Source organism: Myotis myotis, unplaced genomic scaffold (genome assembly GCF_014108235.1).
Source record: "Myotis myotis isolate mMyoMyo1 unplaced genomic scaffold, mMyoMyo1.p scaffold_m19_p_23, whole genome shotgun sequence".
Lineage (NCBI taxonomy): Eukaryota > Metazoa > Chordata > Mammalia > Chiroptera > Vespertilionidae > Myotis > Myotis myotis.
The window spans coordinates 5,346,528-5,359,309 of NW_023416328.1; the positions used below are offsets into that span (position 1 = coordinate 5,346,528).

The 12,782-nt window shown below is 49.5% G+C and overlaps 1 protein-coding gene across 25 annotated transcripts in view; it reads left to right on the forward strand.

Annotated features, from left to right (window-relative positions):
• The window catches only part of AKAP13 (A-kinase anchoring protein 13), a 186,241-nt gene that overhangs the window by 151,272 nt on the left and 22,187 nt on the right, over positions 1-12,782 (forward strand). For all 25 annotated transcript variants that reach the window (XR_004975200.1, XR_004975199.1, XM_036355844.1 and 22 more), the window contains 3 exons: positions 3,176-3,350; positions 10,441-10,508; positions 11,677-11,743. Coding sequence is in view for 23 of the 25 variants with exons in the window: in XM_036355844.1 (XP_036211737.1) it covers positions 3,176-3,350; positions 10,441-10,508; positions 11,677-11,743 (310 nt within the window). In the remaining 2 variants the exon portion in view is untranslated. The remainder of the gene's footprint in view (positions 1-3,175; positions 3,351-10,440; positions 10,509-11,676; positions 11,744-12,782) is intronic.

Consider the following 12,782-nt stretch of genomic DNA (forward strand, 5'->3'; position numbering starts at 1 on the left):
CCTGCTTAGTGAGTTGCTTGCTACAGAGCGTCCAGACACCAGTGTGCATACCCGCGTCGTGTTCCCCTTCACAGGAGAGGGGGTGGCCCTCTTCAGACCTGCCTGCCACACAGCTGTCCTCTGCAGACAGCGAGGACATGGTCTGCAGTGTTTCACACAGATCCCTAATCTCGCCGATACCGTCTTTGAGATCTGCAACGCGACAGGTTGCGTAATCCCAGCCTGTTTCACAGTTGTCCAGAGTGTTCTCTGATTTTTTTAAAAAATTCAATTGTTTGTCTAATGCTTTTTATAAAATGAGGCATTTGTTTCTAATTTTGTTGTTGTTAATCCTTCCCTGAGGATATTTTTCCATTGATTTTTAGAGAGAGTGGAAGGGAGAGGGTGAGACAGAGAGAGAGAAACATTGATGTGAGAGAGACACATCCATTAGTTGCCTCCCCCACACGCCCCGACCAGGGCGGGGATCTACTCTGCAACGAAGATAGGTGCCCTTGACCGAAATCAAACCCAGGACCCTTCAGGCCACCGCTGACGCTGTAACCACTGGCCAGGGCAAGGCATGCTTAGCTTCTAGTGTTAAAACGTTGGTTCAGTCCTTGTCAGAGTTCCCATCCTGCAGCTTCAGCACCATCCACACACACTGCATTTTGGGGAATTAGTTTTGTTTCATTTCCTGTGCCCATCACTTAGGGTAGTTGGCTTACGGGCAGCATTCAAATAGTTAAGCTTGTGTTAAGGAAGCCACTGCCTCACCCTCCCTCCTCCCTCCCTCCCTCCCTCCCACCCTCCTTTCTCAACCAGTCTCTGGCTTCCTCTGAAGGTTTCTCTGATGGCAGCGCGAAGCTGCTGGGCTCGTCCCTGCTGGCATGAGCCCCTGCTTCTGTGAGAGCATCTTTCCTGGCATGGGGGTCAGTCATGTCGGTAAAATGGGGTCGGTTTCATGATGTACCCCAGATAACAGTGAGGTTCATAGGATCAAAACATGGGGAGGTAAGAGCCTGGCTTCTCTGAAGCACTGACTTTAATAAACACAGAGACAGTGGAGTGTATTGTTCTGTTTTGTTTTATCCTTGGAAGGACAGCTTTGGGCTGTTGTAAGGATGAGGATATTATTTGTTAAATATTCAGACTTGAAAGTCATTGCAAGGTTTGAGGGAATAAGTTGCCATAGATTTGTTTTACTCTTGGAGCATGCATAGCTTTCTGGAGCATAAAGTCAGGTGCTTTTCAGATGAACATTGTATGTGTGTATATATATATATATATATATATATATATATATATATATATATATATGGAAAAGCCTTCAACAAAATTAAGTTCAAAGAAAGAAATTACTTGATAAACTTAATTTTTGCTATTGACTTTTATTAGAGCTTTATGTACTTTAGCGGTTACTAATTTCCCCTCATAACAGTTTCCTGTTTTGTAAAGTGAAGTACAGTAGTTTCTCTCCCTTCCTCTCTTGTTATTTTTTATAGTTTAAAGTGTAGCAATTCAGTGCTTAGGTTTTTATTGTGTGTTCTGCTAAAAAGGACTTTGCCTGCACCAGAGACTTAGCAAACAGTCATCATTTCGGTTCTGAGTAGGAGGCCCGGGGGCCTGGGTTCTGCTGATCGTTTGCTGTGTGACCTTTTGTGAGTCAACAAACCTCTCCAGCTCCTGGCAGGGGAATGACGTGAAGGGAGCTGAGCTGTAGGGTCGGCCAGGTCTGCATCGTAATCCCAGCTGGGCAGTTACTAGTGTGGGGCCTCAGATGCGGCATTCACCGTCTCTAAGCTGGTAACTAGTCCTTACTGACTCCGTGGGTGGTTGTGAGAAAATGCATGTAAATTGCTTTTGCCAGTGCATGGCACATGGGAGCTCTTCAGAAATTTCGCTGTTCTTGATCTTGATCTTCTCAGTAGTAAAATGGGAAGCACAGTGCCCACCCTGCCTACTTCAGAGTTGCTGAATCAGATGAAATAGCGTGTGTGGAGGGTGTTGATTCAGAAGGTGAGGCATTCGGTAGTTGTCAGTATCACTGGCTTTGGGGTGCTCATTTCCCAGGAAGTTTTTTAGATTGCAGCAACAGAATTGTATTCCCTGGAAAATGGGTGCCCCGCAGGTAGTGATTGTGAGAACCACGAAGTGCGTTCTTCTTACTCTGCGGCTTGTAGCTCACGGTCCAGTGGGTTTGAAAGGAAACTTCTCAGTTGCTGTTGATGAGCCAGCTGAATGCGGTGACAGTGCTCCTAATAACCTTGACGTTGTCCACTTTAAGTACCTCCTCCCCCCAGTTTGAAAATTGGGCCAGCGTGAGCATCTGTGAATCGTGGAGTTCCAGTGAGTAAGAACTGAAGTGTAGATGTGGGTGTGTGATACCTCTGGCTGGAGTGAGGGAGACAGCTCAGAGCGTGCCCTCACTTGGGTTGGGATCGGTGTTGGAAGTCGGAGAGGCACCTCGGTAATGTTTGTGCCCCTCCATCATCGTCCTCTCCCTCAGGCTGCTCCCGATTCCCGCCGCCCTCTGCCCCGCGCCGGCAGCTGGCCGAGCTCATTGCTCGCTGCTGTGCTTTGGTGTCCTGAGGAGGGTTCTGGGCCACTCCAGACGCCTAGCACCTTCCCTAGCACTGGAGGCCTCTTTCCGGTGCTGGGCCTTGGGCATGGTGTTTGTTGGTGCAAACAGGCACCGAGTGAGCCAGCGACAGAGCTGCTTAGCCTGACCAGACTTCCTGTGTTTTTTCACAAGTTAATTTTTAAAAAATGGTTGCCCTGGCTGGTTTCAGTCAATGGTTAGAGTGTGAGCCTGCACACCAAAGGGTCACAGGTTCGGTTCTGGTCAAGGCCCATACCTGGGTTTCTGGCAGATACCTGGTTGCAGTTTAGCTCCCTGCCCCGAGTCGGGACGCGTGTGGGAGATGGCCAATCCATGTGTCTCTCTCACAATTGATGTTCCTCCCTCCCTTCTTCCCTCCCATCTATTCTTTCTGAAGAAGCCATGGGGAAAATATCTTCAGGTGAGGATTAACAAAATGTAAAAATAAAGTAAAACATAAGTTGTCTAGGACAGTGTGCCTGACTTTTGTTCCAAGCATCCGCCCACCACTGCTGGCCACATGGCATCCTGGTGGCTCAGGGGAAGGGAAGGCCTTCCAGTGTTCAGTGAACTATTGATTCTTTTCTTTGGCAGGAAAAGGAGAAAGAGAAAGATAAAATCAAGGAGAAGGAGAAGGATTCTAAAGAGAAGGAGAAGGACAAAAAGCTCCTCAACGGCCACGCGTTCAGTGCCATTCCCATCGTGGGTCCCATCAGCTGCAGCCAGTGTGCGAAGTCCTTCACCAGCAAGGACGCCTACGCTTGTGCAAGTAAGAGACGCGCTTCCTCCTGTCCTCGCTCACGGACCTCCTTTCTCGTTTCCTGGCCACCCTTCCCCTATCTCTTCCTCCTCTGTATGGAGAAGTAGCCCTTTGTATATCCTTCTTTAAACACCATGAAGAAGTACGTTCTGGGTGTAGAACATAGAGCCTGTCTGTTTTTTCAGAGAGCTCCAGTTTCAGACTTTCTGTCCTGTTGTCCCCAGGCCCCAGCACAGTCTCACAGGCACCAGCCTAGAAGCCACCAGTCGTCCCCGGTCAGGTCAGCGTGCTCCCTTTCCTTCTGGTACCCGCTGTGTGCATCAGCAGCCTGCCAGCATCACAGTGTGCAGACGGCCAAGGGAGACTGCCTCTTTGGGGGGGTGCTTCCTGTGACCTGTCGCCCCTGCTGAAAACCACCTGGAACCCCAGTCTGTTCTCTGAGCATGGTTCCTGCTTTTCTTTTATTTTTTTTAGTATATTTTTATTGATTTCAGAGAGGAAGGGAGAGGGAGAGAGAGATAGAAACATCAGTGATGAGAAATATTGATCAGCTGCGTCCTGTACGCCCTCTACTGGGGATCGAGCCCCCAACCCGGGCATGTGCCCTGACCAGGAATCAAACCGTGACCTCCTGGTTCATAGGTCGACACTCAACCACTGAGCCACGCCGGCCGGGTGGTTCCTGCTTTTGATAAGATGCTGCTCTGAGATGGAGATTGGCTGAGACTGCTTCTGTGAAGGACCAGATAGCAAATATCTTAGACTTACTGGCAGCCCCTACTGCACTGTGTGGTTTTAATGCAAAATCAGCCATGGACAGTGCCTAAACCAATGAGCATGACTGGGTTCCAGTAAACTTCATTTATGGACAGTGCAATTGAATTTTATGTAATTTTCATGTGTCAGGACATATTCATCTTTTTAATTTTTTCAACCATTTAAAAATGTGAAAACCCTTGGTCGCTCACGGACACATGAAAGTAGGTCACGGGCCAGCTCTGACCCACATGCAGTCACTCGCGGACCCTGCTCCACGGCACTGCGTCTAAAAATGCTGCACGGACGGAAAGTGGCGATGTCGGTAGCACACACCCAGGTGAATCCAGGAGGCTGCTGTGGTCAGAGGGGACCACTCTGGAGACCCCGCTGCCCCAACCCCAGCCTGTCACCCAGAGGCTGGGGCGATCAGCACCATGTCATCCCTGTAAACAGTTCAGACTAAAGAGTGACTAATCCAGACTCCCAGAAGCACTTCTCAGACTGTGACGTCACGACATTCTCTTGCTTTGGGTCATTTGTGTGGAGTGTCCCAAGTGATTAGTTACTAAAAATAGTTGCCTTATTGAAATTGGAACTTTTGTAAAGTTCATTTGAGCAGATTCAAAGTTACTGCGATAATAATTCCCATCTCTTTTTTCCTGAACAGAACAGCTAACACACAGCCCATAGCTTAGCTTATCTGTGCTACAGAGGTTGTGACTTTTTAAGGCTGGCTGTATCCCTCACATTCTTATAAAATTACTTCTGTGGATATATTATACCCCAAATGTTGTCCGCAGCCCTATTTGTCTTACTGTGCAATTTATTTATTTTTAAAAAATTATTTTAATTGATTTTTTTTTTTAGAGAGAGAGGAAGAGAAAGTGAAAGAGAGGTAGAAACATTGATGAGAAACATCACTCGGCTGCTTCCTGCAGGCCCCGCCTCCCCGGGGGATCAAGCCCACAACCTGGACATGTGCCCTGACCAGGAATCAGACTGGTGACCTCTTGGTTCATGGGTCGATGCTCAACCACTGAGCCACACTGGCCGGGCGAGACCAGATTTCTTGATTGGCAGTATGAAATGAAAAGAACCAGACAGCAGAAAGGAACAGTTGGGTAGGGCCGGTGTGCACCTAAGGTTCAAAAATACATTTTAAATTTGCATACCACACCCCCCCCCCCCCCCCGCAAACTGAGGCACTCCTGGCCTTGCTGTAGCTTAGCGCTCATTTCCAGGGGTAGTTGGTGGTGGCAGTAAGGTTTAGGCATGACAGTGTGCTCAGCCTGTCACTTACAAAAAGATGAGGGCAGAATGGAGGCTTGAGAGGAAAGGTGCAATGAGTAGTCATGTTCCCAAAGAACAGAAGGGATAAAGCCGTGGCGGGTTCTCCCAGCTTCCTGAGGAACAGCCTGCAGGGAGTATTGTGTGTCAGAAGCGCCATCTCTTATCTGGGCAGGAAGTGGAAAATCTGAGTAGCTCAGAGACTCAGTCTTTTTTCCCTTCGCTCCATCCCCGCGTGTTCAGGATCTTCCCAGGCGTCTCAGGAGCTGTAGCTTCCAGGCGGTCACTCGCCTCCCTTGTGCCCTGAGCCTCCTTCGCTTGAGCAGAACTCTGTCTTCGGACCCCTGAGCCTCAGACTTCGAGCAGCGGCCCAGCCAGCACTGACTTGTGGTCTAGAAGCTCAGCCACATAGCGCATCACGATGGTGTTGTGATGGCCGGTATTGATTGCACCTTCTTCCGAATGTCTCGAGTCACTGTCAGGGTTCGATTTCTCGTCCGGGCACATGCCCAGGTTGTGGGCTCAGTCCTCAGTGGGGGGCGTGCAGGAGGCAGCCGATCCATGATTCTCTCTCTTCCTTGATGTTTCTCTCTCTACTTCTCCCTTCCTCTCTGAAATCAATAAAAATATATTTTAAATAAAGATACCCTCTTGCATGCAAATACTAATAGGTTCAGTGGATAGAATGTTTCCAAGCAAGTCAACCTCTCTTGACTCCACTGGAATCAGAAGCTGAGTCCCGTATGTGGACTTGGGTGGAAATGGTCATGGTCACAGACACAGGAACAGCCAGGGGCAGAGCCTCCCGCATAGGCCTTCCGTGGCCGACTCTGGGGCGGGGACAGCAGCGGGAGCACAGACGGAGCCCCTTGTCAAGGCCTCAAAGCGACTTAATTTAGGAGAAACCTGGCATTTCTGTTCGTGTTTCATTGTTGTCGTTGTTTTATTTTTTATTTTGACTTAGTTTTTGATCCTAAATCAAAATTCAACTTGCGATTTAGGGTCAGGTCACCTTGACGGGGAAGGAGGGAGAGTCTCCTTTCTCCAGTTGTGTCGAGCCTTTGAGCAGCCAGCGCTCTCTCCAGCGGCCACAGTGACGTGGTTGGAGTGCTTGGTGGAGTCCTGCAGAGGAATCTGTTATGTTTGGGTTTTTGGATTTGGCCAGCAGTTCTGTTTTTGTTTGCTTTAAACAGATGTAAAATGATATTGAGATGATTGTTGATTCATTTTCTGTTGTGTTAGCAGCTTCTGAGTACTTTTCTGGTAGGCTATTGCTCTTGGTTAAAAAAATAAACAAGTAGACCAGCTGCAATCTAAGTAGGAAACATAAGAGTTTAGGACATGTGTGATGGTTGGGTTTCACTTTGGGTTTGAAAGACAGGTCTCTACACAGGCGTTTTCTAACATGTAGAGTAAAATACATATACTTGATTAAAGAAGTTCATTATTTAGGGAAAAGGAAGATTTGAAAGAAGAACCTAATAGAGTCAATTATTGATCAGAGAGGAAGCATTTTCATTTTATTTTTCTTCTACTTAACCGAATGTTATTTATTGTCTCTTAAAAATACCAATATAAGCCATGGCTGGTTTGCTCAGTGGTTAGTGCATCAGCTACTGACTGAAGGGGCTCAGGTTCGATTCTGGTCAAGGGCTCGTACCTTGGTTTCAGGTTCAGTCCCTGGCCCTGGTTGGGGTGCGTGTGGGAGGCAACCAATCAATGTGTCTCTCGATATTTCTCTCTCCCCTTCCCTTCCACTCTCTCTAAAAATCAATGGAAAAAATATCCTTAGGTAAGGATCAACAACAAAACAACAATACCAATGTAAGAAAACAGATTGAAGTCTTAGATATCTGAACTTGATGATCCTTAGCCACAATAAGCCAGAAAAAAACAATGTTTCTACATATTTCAGGCCATCTCCTTCATCTCGCTGGCATCTGTTTGATTCTTGTCTACGTGTTCTTATGAAAACTGCTGTGACAGGAGGCCTTCAGCTAGGATGATTTGGCTCTTTTTTGTGGCTTTCCTCTTGTTCTGTGGTTATTACACCAGCTACCGAGAACATCTTACAGGCCTTTTTGTATCTGAGCTTTGTCCATCCAGACGGGGCAGCGTCTCCCACGCCCCACAGGTGGTTCACAGGACGGAGCGGAAAGGGCTGTGGAGCACGCATTTCTCAGTCGCTCACATTTAAGTGGTTTGTGTTGTTTGTATTGCTTTAGTTTGCTTGGTGGTTAGGTTTGAAATAATAGGAATAAGTTGCACCTTTCTGTCCTTTAGTAAACTACATCTTCTTTAAAAAAATAAATTTTTTTGACTTCAGAGAGGGAGAGAAAGAAAGATAGAAACATCAATGATGAGAGAGAATCATTATCCATCAGCCGCCTCCTGCTTGCCCCCTACTGGCGATTGAGCCCTCAACCAGGCCTGTGCCCTGACCAGGAATCGAACTGTGACCTCCGCAGGGGGTTCATGGATCGATCATGAACCATTGAGCCACACTGGCCGGACAAATAACTCTTTATTTAACCTGTGACCTTAGGAAGCATCAGAGTTTTCCCCAGAATAATCAGGACTTGTTAGCATGTGTCCCAATGACCAGTGGCCTGAAGCCTGAGAAGCCCCTTCCTTCTGAGCTCTGACTTCTCAGAAGTGGAGAGGGTGAACCCTCCCTCTGGGGCAGTCCTGGAATGTTCCTGGGTCTGGAACTCCAGTTCCGTTTGGCCTGGTCCCTCCTCTTCACCGTCCTAAAGCTGATCTTCTCAAGATGCTCTCACTAATGGGTTTTATTTGTCTGCTGAAAGAGAAGGCATGTCCCGTGTATAATGTTCACCAAAGACTGGAGTTGGTTGATGGCAGAGGTTAAAGAGGAAAAGCAGCAGCAGCAGATAAGATGGTAGCTCCCAGTGGGTTTCCCTTTTCTTGCGTTTGATGCTGATTCCCTTCGTGCAGCACAGAAATGGAAGTCGGGGTTGTTTGTGCTTTTAAGTTGAGAGGCGTCTAATTAGGGGTGGGCTCTGTTCCCATCAGCCTCTGTGCCAAGACCTCTTGCAAGAATTTTGAACAATGAAGGCGTATTGCTTACTGCTGTTAGGAAATCGTCTTTAACAATAAAAGGCCAGATAATCCTTTGCCTTCCCTAGCAGCGTGGTATGGTTGGTGGCAGAGAGCTTGAAAAAGGGGATCAATTGGTCTCTGATTCCTGTGTTCTTGGTAAATGTCTGTTTTCCAAAACGGAGAATAAGGTTTTAGCTCATGACTTTGGCTGATGCGAGTGGGGCCGAGGTTCCTAAGTCACCCACGCACACCCCTGACCCCGCAGCTGTGCGGAGCCCAGCACAGCGTGGAAACAAGCTGAGTGGTTGTCCAGTCGGCACTTGAGTGTGTGAAGCAGATGTCCATGCAGAGTGTTTATCATTAAGACGAGTGGGTGTGGGGACACGTCCCAAAAAGGGACTTCGTGTGAAAAGTTGTTTACTGGAAGCACATTGTAAACATTATTTCTGCTTTTATGATTCACCAGCTGAAGTTGTCTTTTAAATCTCAAACATGAGTGTTGCTGAAGTCTGTTTAAGTGTTAGCACCACGCCCTCAGCAGTGACGTCATTCTCCGCCGGGCGGCGGGCCTCATCGGGAGGAGGGACACATGCGGCTGGGCTGCAAGGCCTGCTCACAGTGTGCTCGTTGGTCAGTTTTTGTTTGTTTAACTCTCCCCCCCATTCATTTGTTTTTAGAGAGAGAGGAAGGGAGAGGGATACAGAGATGGAAACATCCATGAATCGATGACAGAGAAACGTGCGCCAAGTAGGCGTGAGGAGCCACTGTAGAGGAAGGAATGCGAGAAGGCCTTTGGGTCTGGGATTCTGGCAGTCCCTGTCCTAGTATCATCCCCTCCCCATCATCACTCCGCACCCCCTCCCCTCACCCCCGTCCCATCCATATGTACCAGCGAAGAGAACATCTCGGCCCATAGTTAGGGAGTGGAGATGGGTAGGAGCTGTTTATTAGTTCCTGAATCTGTGTGAAGCGTTGCTTAGTGGATGACATCTGGTTCCTATTCTCAGGGAGCCTGTTCCCTGGAGAGGCAGTTGTCCCCACAGAGGGACGTTTTATTTGTTTTGACTTCACCTCTGGCCTCTGGCACAGTTCTGGTCTCTGACATCATGGCAGCAGTGAGCACTGATGACCCCTCTGAGGCACAGAGGGCTGGGATTTTATGCCAGTGGCCCTGTTAGGCCAAGAGAATGACAAGAATTGAGGTGCCCTGGCCGGCGGCTCAGTGGTTAGAGCACCGGCCCTGGTCCAAAGAGTTCCAGGTTTGACTCCGGTCAAGGGCACGAACCTGGGTTGCGGGTTGCCCAGCCTGGCAGGCCGCTGATTGATGTGGCTCTCTCACATCCATGTTCCTCTCCTCTCTTTTCCTACCCCTCCCCTCCACTCTCTCTCAAATCAGTGGAAGGCGTATCCTCCACTGAGGACTAAAAAGCAAACAAGCAAGCAAAAGAGTGGAACTGAAAGTGTGTCCTTGGCAAACTGGTGCCGGCTCCATCTGTCAGGGAGGCTCCTCTTTTTCCCGAGTCAGGGCTCCCAGAGGGGCTTCGGGGCTCTCCTCACCCGTCTTCTGTGGCTCTTGACTCGGGGTGGGTCCCAGTAAAAGGACAGACGGGTTTTCAGCTTCGCACGCTGCCTCTGACATAGTCACGCCCGCGTCCCAGCCCCTCTGACGGGGCTTTATTTATGCATTTCCTCGTGACTCAGGGTGACATATTGAGGCAGGCACTCTTAGTTTTAGTTCTGGGAGCCTTTCAGCTTCCTGCCTGAGATCCCAGACTTCGAGTCTTTGTTAATCCGAAACCACTTCTGCTCTTGCTTCTCTCCTCCGGGTGACATCACACGCCCGGCTGGGAGAAGGCCCGCAGTCTGCGCTCCGCCACTCTGCCCCCCGTGTGAGCGCTGCACACGGGCGCTCGGGGCTGCTGGGCCCAAGTCAGAACCTGGGATCGGCTTGTTCGTGAATGTCACCTTGCGGGTTTTCTTGCTTCCTTTTCAGATTGCAGTGCTTTCGTCCACAAAGGCTGTCGAGAAAGTCTGGCCTCCTGTGCGAAGGTCAAAATGAAGGTAAGACGTTTCTGCCTGAACCGGTCCAGTCTCAGAGCTGGGAGAGTGGAGGTGGTGTGGGTTTTGTTTCTTTTCGTCATTTGGTCCCAACTTCGAGACCAAAATAACCCCCCAAATAAATTTTTTCCTCTTAAGTAACTTACTCTCTTTCCAGTGAACATACTTGGGAATTTGTGGCTTTTGGAAAATGCAGTGTTTTCAGAACTTGTTCACGTTAGATAGGTTCTCTTGTGTCGCTTCTGGAGTGATGTTCTTCTTAGCTGCGTCTGCAGACCTACTCTGCTGTCACTTACGGCTCCCTCAGGCAGGACCCTGAGGCAGCAGGCGGGGGGCGGCGGCTCTGCCGTGCTCGGGCGGGGGGTTAGGGTTGGATGCGTGTCTGGCAGCCCCTTTCTCACGGGGCGTGGGGACGGTCCCTGCCTGAGCATGTGTGCTGGTCACAGCGTGTGGTGATGCGCACTGCTTCTCAGGCGGCCCGGAGGAGAAGAGCGTGGTTTGGGGCATAGCCTTCAGGTGCCCGCTGTGTGTAGTCACCCACAGCCTCTCCGGCTACGTCTGCACACGTGCTCGGGGTGCCGTGTGATTCATCGATAACCAGGCTCGTTTATCCAGCGCCCTGGCCCCAGACTTGAATGTACAGCAGGCTCACCTCGGGGCCTTGTTAGAAGTCAGCCGCCCGGGCCCACCTTCAGAGATTCAGAGGCCGGGTTGGGCCGGGGAGGTGCGTTTCTAGCGAGTCCCTAGCTGATGCTGCTGGTCTGAGGACCGCGCCTGCGGAAGCAGTGAGCCCGTGTGGGTGACAGACCGTACCCCGGGTCTCAGGCAGCGGGATCCCCAGGGGGTGCCCCTGGCTGCCGTGGGTGAGAAGAAAGCGCTGATGGGTCGTTCGCCGCAGAGGGGATGCTCAGGTGGCTGTGAGGTAGAAGAATGCCAACCTGGGAAGGCGGGCTCCTTCCAGGCAGAAAGGAGCAGCCTTTGTGGAATCAGAGCGAGTGGCGGGCTGGGGGAGGCCAGCCGGGGACTGGCTGGGACTAGGGTGCTGAGGACATTGCCAAGGACTCAGCCGGGAAGGGGGAGCAACTGGCCGTCTTTCTACTTTAGCGTCTTGACACGTGACAGAAGGTGAAGAGTAAATGCCACCTTCACGTGTGACTTTCTCTCCTTTCAGCAGCCGAAAGGGAGCCTTCAGGCGCACGACACGTCATCCCTGCCCACAGTCATCATGAGGAACAAGCGTAAGTAGCCCAGCCCGCCTCTCCCGGTGCTTCCTGACTCTCATTCAAGGCCTAACCATGCTTATGTCTGCTCACTGGCTACCAGTTAGGATGTGAGTATCTATCTTGTGTTAAGTTAGAGAAGGCTGCAGGTTTATTGACCAAAGCTTAACATGTTATCAGTCTCTCTTGGAAAGTTTCTAGTTAGTGTAGTGGCTTCAAAGGCAGCACCATGCCCCGGCCGGTGGCTCGGTTGGTCGGAGCATCATCCCGTACGCCAGAAGGTTGCGAGTTCAATCCCCGGTCGGGGTGCGTGCGGGAGGCAGCTGGTCGATGTTTCTTTCTCACATCGATATTTCTCTCCCTTCCTCTCTGTCCAAAAAAATCAAAAACGTCTCCTTGGATGAGGAGTTTTAAAAAGGCGGCACCGAGATCCTGGCTGTTTGAGCCAGTGACTCCTGTGCACCTTGCAATTCCTATTCAGTGAGTTGACAGTTATTCTTGGTTTAGTGCCTCACAATTGCATGAGTCAGAAGCGATCTTGCTTTTTAAACATCTTGATAAACTGGGAAGCGCTCTTTTTTTTTTCAGAGGCTTCAAGGCCCACAGAACAATGGAAATCGTGCCCTCCGTTCACATCAGACTGTGTGTCACCAATCTGCACAAGGCTTCACTTTGGTTTTACTTAATATAGTTCCCTTTTTTATTAATAATTATTTACTCTTCAGTTACAGTTGACATACAGTATTATTACAGTCCCCGTTTTCATTCTCCATCTCCTTTCTCGTTCCTTACCCTCCTGGGTGCCGACTGTACTGTGTCCAATGTGCGTCTTCTAATCCGTCATGTCTTTAGACATATGGAGATCTCTGAAAATATCCATTCTGCTTTCCGCCCTCTCGCTACCCTTCTGAGATAACATGTAAGCTGTTGTTAAGACTGCTGCAGGGTGCTCTCTTATAAACATGCACCCCGTTTCAGTTACCAGTTCCCCCCAAGACATATATCTGAGTTGTTTCCAACTGCACCCTTAAAAATAACACGGTAATGAATGCCATCT